Source organism: Apodemus sylvaticus, chromosome 14, assembly GCF_947179515.1.
Source record: "Apodemus sylvaticus chromosome 14, mApoSyl1.1, whole genome shotgun sequence".
NCBI classification, from domain to species: Eukaryota; Metazoa; Chordata; class Mammalia; order Rodentia; family Muridae; genus Apodemus; species Apodemus sylvaticus.
Genome location: NC_067485.1, coordinates 67,783,536 through 67,797,160, shown reverse-complemented (window position 1 = coordinate 67,797,160; position 13,625 = coordinate 67,783,536). Strand labels below are relative to the sequence as shown.

General features: G+C 42.1%; 1 protein-coding gene across 5 annotated transcripts in view; it reads right to left on the bottom strand.

The window, feature by feature from the left end:
• The window catches only part of Trdmt1 (tRNA aspartic acid methyltransferase 1), a 37,536-nt gene that overhangs the window by 20,379 nt on the left and 3,532 nt on the right, over positions 1-13,625 (bottom strand). For 2 of the 5 annotated variants that reach the window (XM_052156926.1, XM_052156925.1), the window contains exon 2: positions 3,363-3,472. The exons of 1 other annotated variant lie outside the window; for it this stretch is intronic. In XM_052156926.1, the coding sequence (XP_052012886.1) occupies positions 3,363-3,472 (110 nt within the window). Of the gene's footprint in view, positions 1-3,362; positions 3,473-3,846; positions 3,987-4,901; positions 5,081-13,625 lie in introns of those variants that run through there. 2 more of the 5 variants (XM_052156928.1, XM_052156927.1) reach the window with 2 other exon arrangements.

The following is a 13,625-nucleotide window of genomic DNA, read 5'->3' as shown; positions in this document are numbered from 1 at the left end:
TAGACCTGACGAGGTGTTTCTTTCAATAGGACACTTAGCTGGGCTAGTGTGGAAGGACGTCAATGTGGGGGAGCTAGGGAGGGGTGAGTAGACGCACGATATATGAAATTCTCAAAGAATTAATACAAACATTTCTATAAGATGATGTTAACTTCTTATGACTGCTGCCTGCAGAGTGACATCTGTTCCTCAGTATTTAACACTGCCTGACACCCTCCACACACTGAATCCCACGACATCCTCCACACACTGAATCCCACAGTAGAAAATTTTATATAGGTTTCAAGTTTTTTCAATTAATAGTTCTAAATATTTTATTTTAAATTCTGTACATGTATGTTCGTTAAGGGTATGCGCTCATGAGTGCAGAGGCTGGGAGTCCATAAAGGCGTGTCAGGACACCTAGAGCTGGCGGAGTTCCAGGCACTGCAGTCCGATCTTCTGGAAGGGCAGGGAATGCCTAACTGCTGAGCTATCCCTCTAGACACTCAGGATTTTTGAGGGGAAAAGGGAGCATACGTAACTGTGATGTGTCCATATAATTAAATTATACTTATGGGTAAAAGGAAACCAAGTCCTGAGTAACACTGCAGTGTGAGTAAACCTTGGAAAAAGTATGCTGAATGAAAATGGTAGAAAAAGCTCACATCTGATTGTTCATATCAAGTTTTCAGAACAGTCAAATCCATAAAGACAAAAGTAGGTCATGGCCGTCAAGCTAGAAGAGAATAGGAATGGGGAGTGGCTCACATGGCCTGCTATGACATTTTAGCATTGCAAATATTCTGTAATCAGAAAGTGTTGATACACAGACAACATTGTAAAAATACTAAAACCCACAAAATATATGTTTTAAAGGTAGGCTATATGAAGCTTTAAGGTAGGTTATAAAGTATATAAAGTATATCTCAATTTAAAATTTGCATCTTTCTACAGGAGTACAAGTTCTAAGGACTGACTGAACCTTCATATATATATATATAAAAAAAAAAAAAAAAAAAAAAAAAAAACAAGACAAAACAATCCCAGAAACCCTAAAAACCTAGATTAAATACAAGTAAAAGAGTAATAGCTACGTTTCCTCCTCCTACTATAGTAGACTCCAGTTAGTGCAGACCGCCATTGCTGGGAAGAGACTGAAAAATTAAAGTGCAACCGTATGACTGCCACAGCTTTCTGCTAAGTAATTATAATTAGATGGCAGGGAAGGGAGGCAACTCCCAAACAGGACCAAGGAATCTTCCGAGGTGGAGAGGAGACAGCCGTCCCGGGAAGGAGGTCAGGGGCCTGGAGTTGTGTCACGGGATGAACAGGGCTACCCAGTCTGCACACCTGTCCCACGGAGTCTCTGGGAATCAGTCTGTGCACACAACAGCCAACATATCAGAAGACGGAGTGAAGAGCACGTGCCAGGGGGAGCACAACTGCTGAGAAGATGTGATTTCCAGACTTGGCGCAAGGTTAGGAATCACTCAGTACCAAGCAGAGGGACTAGGTACACGTGGTAATAATCCAACAGAATTGATATTGTCTGAATTCAATTGTAACTGTAACTATCAAAGATATGTATTGTTGACTTGAGAACTGACTTTTCTGAGAAAAGAGCCCAGAAACACACCCATAAATATATGATCTATTTCTTGTAACATGCCAAGAAAGTGAGTCAGAGAATACTCTTTTTAGTGAGTGATCAACTTTACATTCCTTTAAGAAGAAAAGTGTTTGTAACTCATTCTGCACACTGTGCACAATTAGTAACTCTGAATGGATCATAGATCCAAACGTAAAAACAAACCTACAAATCTAGAAAAAAACAAACAGAATTGGAGAATGAAAGGGTTTCATACCATACACTGAGAAAAGTCCCTATATTGGGGAGAAAAATCCTATAACTTTTACACTTTGATGGAAACACCTAAAGAAATAACAAGACAAGCTACAGAATTAGAGAAAATATTTGTTATGTATATTCCTGAACAAGTAAGTTTAATCAAGAAACCATATATAATTCATATAGCTAAGCAATACAAAGTACACACACTTTGCATGAGTGCCACTTCACAGCATATAACTTATGGCTTCACGAGAACTTTATGTGCAAAACTTTCACAGTAAGAAAGTAAAAGCCTTATTTCCACAAGAAATATTGGTAGTTGATGTGTTTCCCTTCCCTTCCCCATGGATAAACACCTAGAAATGGAATCACTGGGCCGAGTGACAATTACCTTCAAAGCTGTGAGATAATGAATGTTTTATATCGTTCATGACCTCCATCAATGTCTCCGAGAAAACTCACACACTGGCCAGCTCTTGCTTCTGCTGGCCTTCCACAATAAGAACATGGGTACAGGCACTTTTCCCTAAGCCTCAAGTTCAAGCCTCAGAAGGCACATGGAGGGAATAAGACACCTGCAAGCTGTCCCCTGACCTACACCACACCATACACACCACTGTATGCACAGTCTGTCTCTGTCTCACAACACATTACAAGAAACAGGATGTTTATGTTCATATTCTTTTTATTTATTTATTTTTACTGAAAATAATTTTTCATACAGTTTATTGTGATCATGGTTTTCTTCTCCTCATCTCCTTCCAGCTCCTCCCTACCTCTCTACCCAGCCAGATATAGACATATAGATATAGATATATAGATATAGATAGATAGATAGATAGATAGATAGATATCTTCTTTCTCTTTAGGAAACAAACAGGACAATTATAAAAGTTGTTTTTTTAAAAAAAATGGATAAAATAGAACAGAGCAAAAAGAAGAAAAGGAAAGAAAAAGCACAAGAAATACAGATACAGCACACACACAAAACCCATACAAACAAAGACTGGGAACTATGATATGTGAGCAAAAGGCAGGTAAGGTTTAAAAAGAAGACCAACCAAAGCAGTACAAGACAAAATGTCAAAACTATGCCCGAGTTCATCTCGTATTGGCCATCTTCGCCCATAATCTTTGGAAACAGAGCCATGGTAGGTGCAGTGAGTCAACTCTGGCTAGTTTGCTAATGAGCATTGGAGAAGAAACAGCCAATGAGTCTTCCCTGCTGTTCCCTGCTGCTGTAAGTACTACATAAGTACTAACTAGTGTGAACCATGGAAGCTTCTATCACCACAGACCCAAGCATCGGAAGGTAAGCAAGCTCCCAATCTCTTCTTTCAGACTTGTTCCTTAAGTGAATAAATGTTAATAACTTATTCTATCTTCTGATAGGATTAAAAGATTAATTCCTCTTCTACACTTTCATCTGCATTATTTATTTTCCAGGTAACAAGAACTGGTATCTAGGAATTGTTAGAAATATGCATTTTCACCATCTAAATGTATTAAAATAATAATATATACTTACTTCAATTGTTTTTGCCAGTAAGTGTGTATGAGGAAAATTATGCTTGTATACTTCATTAGCAACAGTATTCACATCAATAGCAGCCACCACATGTGCAGGGATACAACTTTCTGTAATGACAAACGGAATATTTTCAGAGGTCTTCAGTATCAGCCCATCAAGAAAAGTCAAACAGCAGAATCCAGCAGTGCACTGGCTCCTCCTCAGCTCCCCGGCTGCACCTCAGAGCGTAAGGAAGACTGAGGCACACAGCAAGGGTTTCAGTACTACTTCTAGTTCTTCTCTCTGGCAGCTTTGTGAGTGCTAAGAATAGACTTGGACTTTTCCTTTTCTTTTCTCTCTTTCTGCCCCCATGAATCAGTTAATGTCTTCACTGTACATCCTGATCGCAGCCCCCTCCTTCCCCTCACATAGCCCCTCCCCCATCCCCTTCCCCTTTCCTCTGATAAAAGGAACCCTCCCCCATAACCCCATACCAACCTACCCTGGCACCTCAAGTCACTGCAGGACTGGGCACATCTTCCCCCACTGAGGCCCAACAAGGCAGCCCAGTTAGGGGAACAGGATCCACAGGCAGGAAACAGTCAGGGACAGCTTGTGCTCCTGCTCCTGGTGTTGGGGAACCTGCATGAAGACCAAGCTGCACATCTGCTACACATGTGCAGGGAGGCATAGGTCCAGCCCATGGATGTTCTTTGGTTGATGGTTCAGTCTCTGGGAGCCCCCAAGGGTCCATGTTAGTTGACCCTGTTGGTCTTCCTAGGGGGTCCCTGTCCCCTCCGGGTCCCTCAGTCCTTCCCTTAACTCTTCCATAAGACTCCCAGGCCCTGTCTAATGTTTCACTGTAGGTCTCTGCATCTGTTTCTGTTAGCTGCTGGGCGGAGCCTCTCTAAACTTCAACTTTTTAAGCTGTCTTAGGAGAAAGCTTCCCTTTCTCATTAAGCTACATGCTTAGGCCAAAAACAGTTTTCCAAGTTACATAAAAACCAAGAACACATAAGACACTCTGAAAGCCCTATTATTCAGAACTTCATGTGCATAAATATGTGTTCTCACCTTCCCATGTTAAAAAAAGGCAGGTTCACAATACCACTGAAAATGTTAATATCTTTTGTAATAACAGCTTCAATGAGATATAATTTGCACACGACAGAATCAGCTTGTTTAGAGTTCAATTTTTAAATGAAGTAATAGTATCCAAATGTAAACAGTTCAAGTCTGGAAACTTAACTTTCTGACAGAGCTGAAGAGGACAGAGAGGAGAGGCGCACATGAAGGTGTGCCTTGCTGCTAAGGAAACACATTTTCAAAGCATCATACCATATTTTTGGTTGTAATAAAACTTAGAACTCTGCAAATAGGGCTGTTGCTATACCTCATGGCTACCACCCTGTTACCTCAAAATGTACAAAATCAATTATGCATAGACCCTGTTCGAGATCTGGAAAAAACATAGGGAATTTAAAACATTAAAACATCTGAAATTTAAGAAAATCACTGGTTAACACAGATTACACAGTAAATCCAAACAACTCTCACCATAAGCCAATTGTTGATTAACGACCAGCTTTCCTTGGCCTAGGCATTTAAAGAGAAGGAATATCAGGGTCTAAGGAGCTAGAACTCACAAAGCAGGCATCTTGCAGACCACAGGACAAAAGGCAGAGAGAGAAAAGCCACTGCAACCTCACACTGTCCTAGAAAAGATAGGTTCAAGATAAAAGAGGAACTTATTAAATATTCTCTGTCTGATAGGCCTGAGGCCCTCAGCTCTCTCCACAGGCACTTCCTGTCTGTGGAAAAGAATAGTCCTCTGTGCGTTACACATGGCACTAGGCTACTTAATACCATGGGTGGCTGTCTCTGGCTGAATTTAAACTTAATAACTAGTTTCTTGATTTAGAATATTTGGCATTATAATTATATCTTTGTTAAAAAGCATGGAAGACCTCAAAACCTAAAGCAAAAAGACCTTTAAGCCAAAAGGTATACAAAGGTTAATCTTATTAATTCAAGCCACTAATCACTCTAAGAACTCAGAATTTGGCTTTGCTAAATATGGTAAACTGCAGGCCTGGTACAGTTTGTTTGCGGCTCTCCACAGAGACAGACAGGATGCCTGGGGGTGCTTCCTATGACTTTCATCTTTTTTCAGCTTGGCTGAAAATCTAATCATGTGCTAAATCTAGATCATAATCAATAATTAATTTTATGTTCTTGTATTATATGCCTGGAGGACATAAAACCTGACAAAAAGCAATGACCAAATGAGTGTTTCATCTGGGGATCAAACCCTGATGACCTGATTCTCAGGGAGAAATGGAGCTTTAGAGTCAATAGGCAAGTGCACTGTCCTCATGGACTGACACAGATTTTAAAATGTTATAAAATTACAACCTACTGCACTACCAATGGAAGTCGTTTCCATTAGGAAAACACACACACACACACACACACACACACACACACACACACACACACACACACATAGAGTATCTGAAACCCAGGCATGTTTCAGATTTGGAATATCTGCAAATACACAGTAAAATAATGTGAGGCAAGGACCCAAGTATAAACACAAAATTCATTTGTTTCCTCTATGCATTGTATACATAGCCTGGAGATCATTTTAATTTTTAAATTTTATTCATCTGTTTGTTTATTATGTGTAAGCCTTTACTCACTGAGCCACTTCTGAAACATGTTACTGGCCCTTATTTTTATATATAAGTTTGTTTCTGTGCATTATACACACACACACACACACACACATATTATACATATATATGTGAGAGAGAGAAGAGAGGGAGAGAGAAAGAGAGAGAGAGAGAGAGAGAGAGAGAGAGAGAGAGAGAGATCAGAGTGGGATTCAGTGTTAAGCTCATTAAAAGCATTTCACAGTTTGCTATTTCGATTAGGGTGCTCACCCAGTACCAAGACATTACTAACACTAACTTCAACTTGATTTTTCAAACCATGTTTGGGTATAGGTATGCTTCTAAGGGGAAATTAAACTCAGAGATAACACTGGAAAAACCTTTGAATGGCAGAGACAAGTTTTAAAAACACTCCTCCACTGCTGGTGGGGTTGCAAGCTGGTACAACCACTCTGGAAATCAGTTTGGCGGTTCCTCAGAAAACTGGGCACGATACTCCCGGAGGACCCTGCTATACCACTCCTGGGCATATACCCAGAGGATTCCCTGGCATGCAATAAGGACACATGCTCCACTATGTTCATAGCAGCCTTATTTATAATAGTCAGAAGCTGGAAAGAACCCAGATGTCCCACAATGGAGGAGTGGATACAGAAAATGTGGTATAAATACACAATGGAGTACTATTCGGCCATTAGAAACAATGAATTCACAAAATTCTTAGACAAATGGATGGAACTGGAGAATATCATCCTGAGTGAGGTAACCCAATCAGAAAAGAACACTGATGGTATGTACTCAACTGATGTAGATATTAGCCTAGAAACTTGGAATATCCAAGACAAAAATTCATAGATCAAATAAAGCCCAAGAAGAAGAAAGGAGAGGCCCCTGCTCCTGGAAAGGCTCAGTGCAGCAGTGCAGGGGAACACCAGAACAGGGAAACGGGAAGGGGTGGATTGGGGAACAGGGGGAGGGACGAGGACTTATGGGACTTTTGCGGGGGGGGGGGGGGGGGGGGGGTCCAGGAAAGGAGAAATCATTTGAATCATTTGAGCTCTTTCACCTGAGAGCCAAGAGTAATTCTCAAAGCAGCAAGAATTGGGAAAGAAACCTAGCAGGCTTTTGGAAATAACAGGAGGGATGTATTTTTTGGCCTCTGATCCAGTGCCGTGCCTGGATTTTATCTGTAATTATTTCAGTCCATATTCGGGACCTCATATTTATTACCAGGAAGCACTTTTGTTATTTTTAAGAGGAGACAGTCTGGTCAGAGAAACACAATGCACACTGTTGCAGTGGCTGTCAGGCCGGGTCTACATGGAAACCATGAGGACTCCATGCCACCGTTCTAAGGACTAAAGTTTACAAGGCAAGTTTACCTTTGAACAGCAATTATTTTCTTTCTTTTTCTGCCCTCTGCTTTGGAAGACACCACAGAGAAGAACTCAGCTGGCAGTAAAAGTTACAATTTCATTCTCTACCCAGTCTAATAAATAAACTTTTCATGCATAGTTACTAAGTAAGAGAATTACCAATAGTTATTACATAAAATGGTGACTTAAGCAGTTCATGCTAAAATAAACAGCTCTTAAAAACTTTTGTCTTTCTTTATCATTGACTTTCTGAGCTGGCTCTCATAAAGGTTGGGTAAATATTTGAATGACCTCACACTCACACCTGAGACATTTTACCAGGTAAGTATGTTAACACTGACCTCTAGTTGTGAAATAGTAGATCGGATGACTATACCCAAGGTCTATTCTTTCATTCAGAGTAGCAGCCTAACTGGGAATAAAAACACTAAATATAAGTGACCCGTAAAGTTTTTTAATGTAAAATATTTGACAACTGAGACCATTGAGACAGGTAAAGTTATCTCTGCCAACTGAGTCTAACAATATGAACTTGACCTCAGGGACCATAGAGTGGGAAGAATTGATCCCCCAAAGGAACAAACATGAAGGATGTGGCACATGCCCCCCAATACATCCATCCATCCATACATACATGCACACATTTGCACACATATGTGTATAAATGTTCCTCACTCACTTTTAAATGTTCCTATTCCTATTAGCAAGTATGTTTCCTGGCTTTATTAAAAGTTGTTTGCATCTAGATATTGCTAATAAATTATTTAGACGCAGAAAATGAAAATTTGCCTCCCACCCCTCAACAATCCATTTAGTGTCCTCTGAAAGTCTTACAAGTTTAGCTAATAGTCAACCATATTTACTTTGGGTCATGACACTTCCCAGAGTACTGCTACCAACACCGCACTTAGTACAGTAGGCTATGCAGGAGTGTGCTGAGATCTGTGAACTGAGATTTAATTTTGCCTTTGACACTTTATCTTAGAACTGAAACATTGTTTTAAAAAAAAATACATAAAGACAGAGCAGATCCGGAGAAGTGACACAAGAGAGAGATATGACAAGTTACTGTATAAAAAGGAACACAGGAAGGAACTCACAAGCATAAAAGGTAAAGCTGTCACACAGGAAACATAGTTCAAAAAGACACAGGTAAATTTTGAGGGGAGCTTCAGAAAGGAAAATGGGGCACAAAAAATGTTTTCCCAGAAAACTGCTTGCCAGGAAGGAGCCACTACTGCGCCCTTCAAGCAGCCTCCTGTCCGCTACAGCGCCCCCTTCCCTTCCAGACATGGCCTCCTGTCTGCTACAGCGCCCCCTTCCCTTCCAGACATGGCCTCCTGTCCCCTACAGCGTCCCCTTCCCTTCCAGACATGGCCTCCTGTCCCCTACAGCGTCCCCTTCCCTTCCAGACATGGTCTCCTGTCCGCTACAGCGCCCCCTTCCCTTCCAGACATGGCCTCCTGTCCGCTACAGCGCCCCCTTCCCTTCCAGACATAGCCTCCTGTCGGCTACAGTGTCTCCTTCCCTTCCAGACATGGCCTCCTGTCCACTACAGCGTCCCCTTCCCTTCCAGACATGGCCTCCTGTCGGCTACAGTGTCTCCTTCCCTTCCAGACATGGCCTCCTGTCCACTACAGCGTCCCCTTCCCTTCCAGACATAGCCTCCTGTCCGCTACAGCGCCCCCTTCCCTTCCAGACATAGCCTCCTGTCCGCTACAGCGCCCCCTTCCCTTCCAGACATGGCCTCCTGTCTGCTACAGCGCCCCCTTCCCTTCCAGACATGGCCTCCTGTCCCCTACAGCGTCCCCTTCCCTTCCAGACATGGCCTCCTGTCCCCTACAGCGTCCCCTTCCCTTCCAGACATGGCCTCCTGTCCGCTACAGCGCCCCCTTCCCTTCCAGACATGGCCTCATGTCCGCTACAGCGCCCCCTTCCCTTCCAGACATAGCCTCCTGTCGGCTACAGTGTCTCCTTCCCTTCCAGACATGGCCTCCTGTCCACTACAGCGTCCCCTTCCCTTCCAGACATGGCCTCCTGTCGGCTACAGTGTCTCCTTCCCTTCCAGACATGGCCTCCTGTCCACTACAGCGTCCCCTTCCCTTCCAGACATAGCCTCCTGTCCGCTACAGTGCCCCCTTCCCTTCCAGACATGGCGTCCTGTCCGCTACAGCGCCCCCTTCCCTTCCAGACATGGCCTCCTGTCCGCTACAGCGCCCCCTTCCCTTCCAGACATGGCCTCCTGTCCGCTACAGCGCCCCCTTCCCTTCCAGACATGGCCTCCTGTCGGCTACAGCGTCCCCTTCCCTTCCAGACATGGCCTCCTGTCGGCTACAGCGCCCCCTTCCCTTCCAGACATAGCCTCCTGTCCGCTACAGCGCCCCCTTCCCTTCCAGACATGGCCTCCTGTCCGCTACAGCGCCCCCTTCCCTTCCAGACATGGCCTCCTGTCCGCTACAGCGCCCCCTTCCCTTCCAGACATGGCCTCCTGTCCGCTACAGCGCCCCCTTCCCTTCCAGACATGGCCTCCTGTCTGCTACAGCGCCCCCTTCCCTTACAGACATGGCCTCCTGTCTGCTACAGTGCCCCCTTCCCTTCCAGACATGGCTTCCTGTCCGCTACAGTGTCCCCTTCCCTTCCAGACATGGCCTCCTGTCGGTTACAGTGTCCCCTTCCAGACACCGCTTCCTGTCTGCTCCTCATGCTACCCTGAAGCTTTGCTAGGACAGCAGAAAAGGGCCATTTGAGAGTCACTTTGCCAGGGCCACAGAGTGAGGCTGTCATTACCCTGAGCCCTTAGACACCCTTAGTGTTAAGGAGTATTGATTTCCCAGGGCAAGCACTGCCCTAAAAACTGTTTCTCAATATAGGTGACTGAAATTAAGAACTAAGCTAAAGCAGCTCCTCCAGCAATGGGACTCTATGATGGCTAACAACAGGAACATGTCATACTTGCCTGCTCTGACACCTACGGGTGGGTGTTGAGCTCTTAGTCTATGGCTAGCACAACTGAGGAACTGAATTTCTCTCTAACTTCATCTTAATTTAAATCTAAATAGCTGCCTGTGGCTGGTGGCATCCATTCTGAGCTTCGAATCACCTGGCTCATCAAGACAAGTCCCGGCCTCAGTCAGCACTGTACAGTGGGGAAACAGTGGAAGAGAAACTCATGTTGAAATTCTCACAAGCTACACAGAAACGTACTCATCCCCCCAAGACTTCAATTTCCTCATTAATGAAATGGATATTTAAAACAGTTCCCATACAAGGTTCCTCGAAAAAAATAAAGTCAATAAAATATCTAACAACAGGAGATATCCAGTAATTATTAAAAATTCCACTCACCACTTAGCATTTATCTGAAATACTGTAAGTTACAGACAAAATGGTGATGGTGTTTTGACTTTTATCATTATTAAAGGTAGGAAATCAGACCAAGGAGAAATTTCCGAAGTATTTTTTTAAAGTTTTGGAATAGCATAAGCAGAAAACCTCGGAACAGTAAGTAGAAGGCTTTAACCTCTGCTATAAATAGAACGTAAACTAAAAGTTGCTCTCAGAACAGACCAAGAAACTCAGGATTTTCCTGACCTTGTTATCAGCTCATGGGGTGACAGGAGGGAACAGGGATGGCAGGGCAACCCCGTCCCTCCCTCCCCAATATGCACTGCTTGTCGAACTTGCAGGAATGTAGTCCAAATAAAAAACTCCCAAGATACTTTCTGTCTCCAATACTCAGTGCGTGTTTAGGAATAGAGGTGAATCTTCAGATGTCTTTCATGATCTGTCATGTTTGACCCATACCTGAATTCACTGTTAGAAGCAGAAACTAGCACAAGAGGGAAACTCCTCTACTCGCTGTTTCTGACCACATTGTTATCTATGTGGTGGGGGAGGGCGGGCTCAGGAGAGGTTCGCTTGGTGACAAGTGACATGTGTGCTCTGAAGCCATGAGGCCCTGAGTCTGAATCCTCAGCTTTCCCATAAACATCCAGGATGGCTGTGCACACACCCAATCCGTAAGGAGTAAAGCAGAGACCTTCAGACTGAAAACGCTAACTCCTGGTGACATGATGAATCAGTATTTTAATTTCTACCCACAATTTACAGGTAGCCTTCAAATGAGTTTATATTTACAACTTTTATGTCAACCAGTTTGGGATGTGTTTGTCATCTTCAGAAAACACTTCTACTAGCCACTCAGGTGACTGCACACTAACACATCGTTGTTTCTATGAAGAAATGCATTTCAAATGTCAGTTTCAGAAGCAGACAATATCAATGCAACAACCTGGGTAATCAAGTAGCTTAATGTCTGCAAACAAAAATATATCTTTTAATCAACATTCCCGAAGTATCCTGAGGTAAGAGGGAAGGATTCTTCAACTGTGGAAGCAGGAACTTCTTACAGCAACTCAATTAACTATTCTTATATGTGGATACTAAATACAGTAAATAGAGAGAGGGCTCTTTGTAAATGGTATCTCCAGTATTTTCTAAGAAACATGTAATATTTTCAGCTCTACAGTCTACATATTTTCCTGGTTATTGGACCTAGTAATCTGGAAATTTGCACTAAAGAAAAATGTGGACAAGTGTGTAGATATGCATTTAAACTACATGCATGTATGGGAACAAATAGATTTAAAAGACAATCCACATCTATTACTACAAAGTAAAAACCATACTGTTCTCTGACAAAGCTAATGACAGGCTATCCTGTTGAGACATGCCCCAACTGTTGGAAGTGTCTTTGTGTTGTTCACACAGACACAGGGAAGTCAGCGCGTGTCAAAGCTATCTTCACGACGAAGCTGGGAGGAGATGCAAGCTTTGCTTCTTTGCACTATTCATTTTTTTTTAAGACGGACAATAAGGATGACCTGCTTCTTGGTTGGTTGGTTTGTTTGTTCGATGTATTGGGTCTAACTGGTTTTGGAGACAGGGCACCACCATAAAGTCCACGCTGCCTTACACCTCGGATCCTCCCAACTCAGATATCAGGTTCTGGGATAACAGGCATGCCTTCCCAGAACCCCAGAGAGTTACTACTTTTACAATCAGTACAAGTCAAACATCAAATTAACTTTTCTTATATATGAATAAAAGGATTCAATATTCTTTTGTTGAGAGACTGAGAAATAAGAGGAAAATATTAAAGATAAATAACCAAGGATCTTGCTGGTATTAAAGGCGTGTGCCACCACCCCCTGGCAAGTTAAAGTTCTTTACAGAAAGAAAAGCAATTAGCACATGCCCCAAAATGCAATGCTTACATGCAGAATTCCAAGGAAATGAACTATTTAAATAATGAATAAGTAATACAAACACATGATACAGCCAATTCTGTATGCATCTTTTGTAAATTTGCTTTGAGGAAACAGAACTATATGGTAAATGTCCCACCACTATAAAATATTTACAATGTTCTTTGCTGGTGTTTTCTCAATAATTAATAATTTCACAATGTTGACATATTCAGGTAAAAGTCAATGAAAACTATAGGAGAGGACAATAACAGTATTCTATCTCTAGTTAACTATCCAAAAAATATAATTATAGGGGCTGGACAGATGACTCAGTGGTTAAGACCACTTATTGCCCTTCCAGAAAAACCCTAGTTCAGTTCCTAGCACTTACGTTAGGCGGTTTACAAGCACTTGTAACTCCAGCTCCAGAGATTTAACAATCTTTTATGGCCTTGTCCTGTGCTCACACACACACACACACATACATAGTGTGTTGTATAATATATATATATACATAAATAATATATAATATTATAATGTGTATATATATATACATAAATGACATATATAATACATGATATCACTCATAAAGTTCTCCCAAACTAACATGAAAATCCTGTTTGAATGTGTCATTCTGAGTCTAGTTTGCTTAACAGCTCATTCTTTTGGAAGTATATAGCTTTCATTGATATTAACTTAGAATTTCAAACACTACACTATAAAATGTTATAAAGTTGGCATAATTATTTTATCACTGAGAAACATTAAAGTGAAACCAGTGTTAACTAGGAAAAAAGAGAATATTACTTAGCATCATTATGCTTCCTTCATCTTTTTCTTAACTCTTACAATGCATGTCCATCTCACAGACAAGGCATCTACACTTAGAAATGCTAAATAACTTTCAAATGTTCACACAAGCATTCTGAGTCAGTCGCTATTCATCTGACTTCAAACAATGGCGCGCTTTTATCTCTCAAA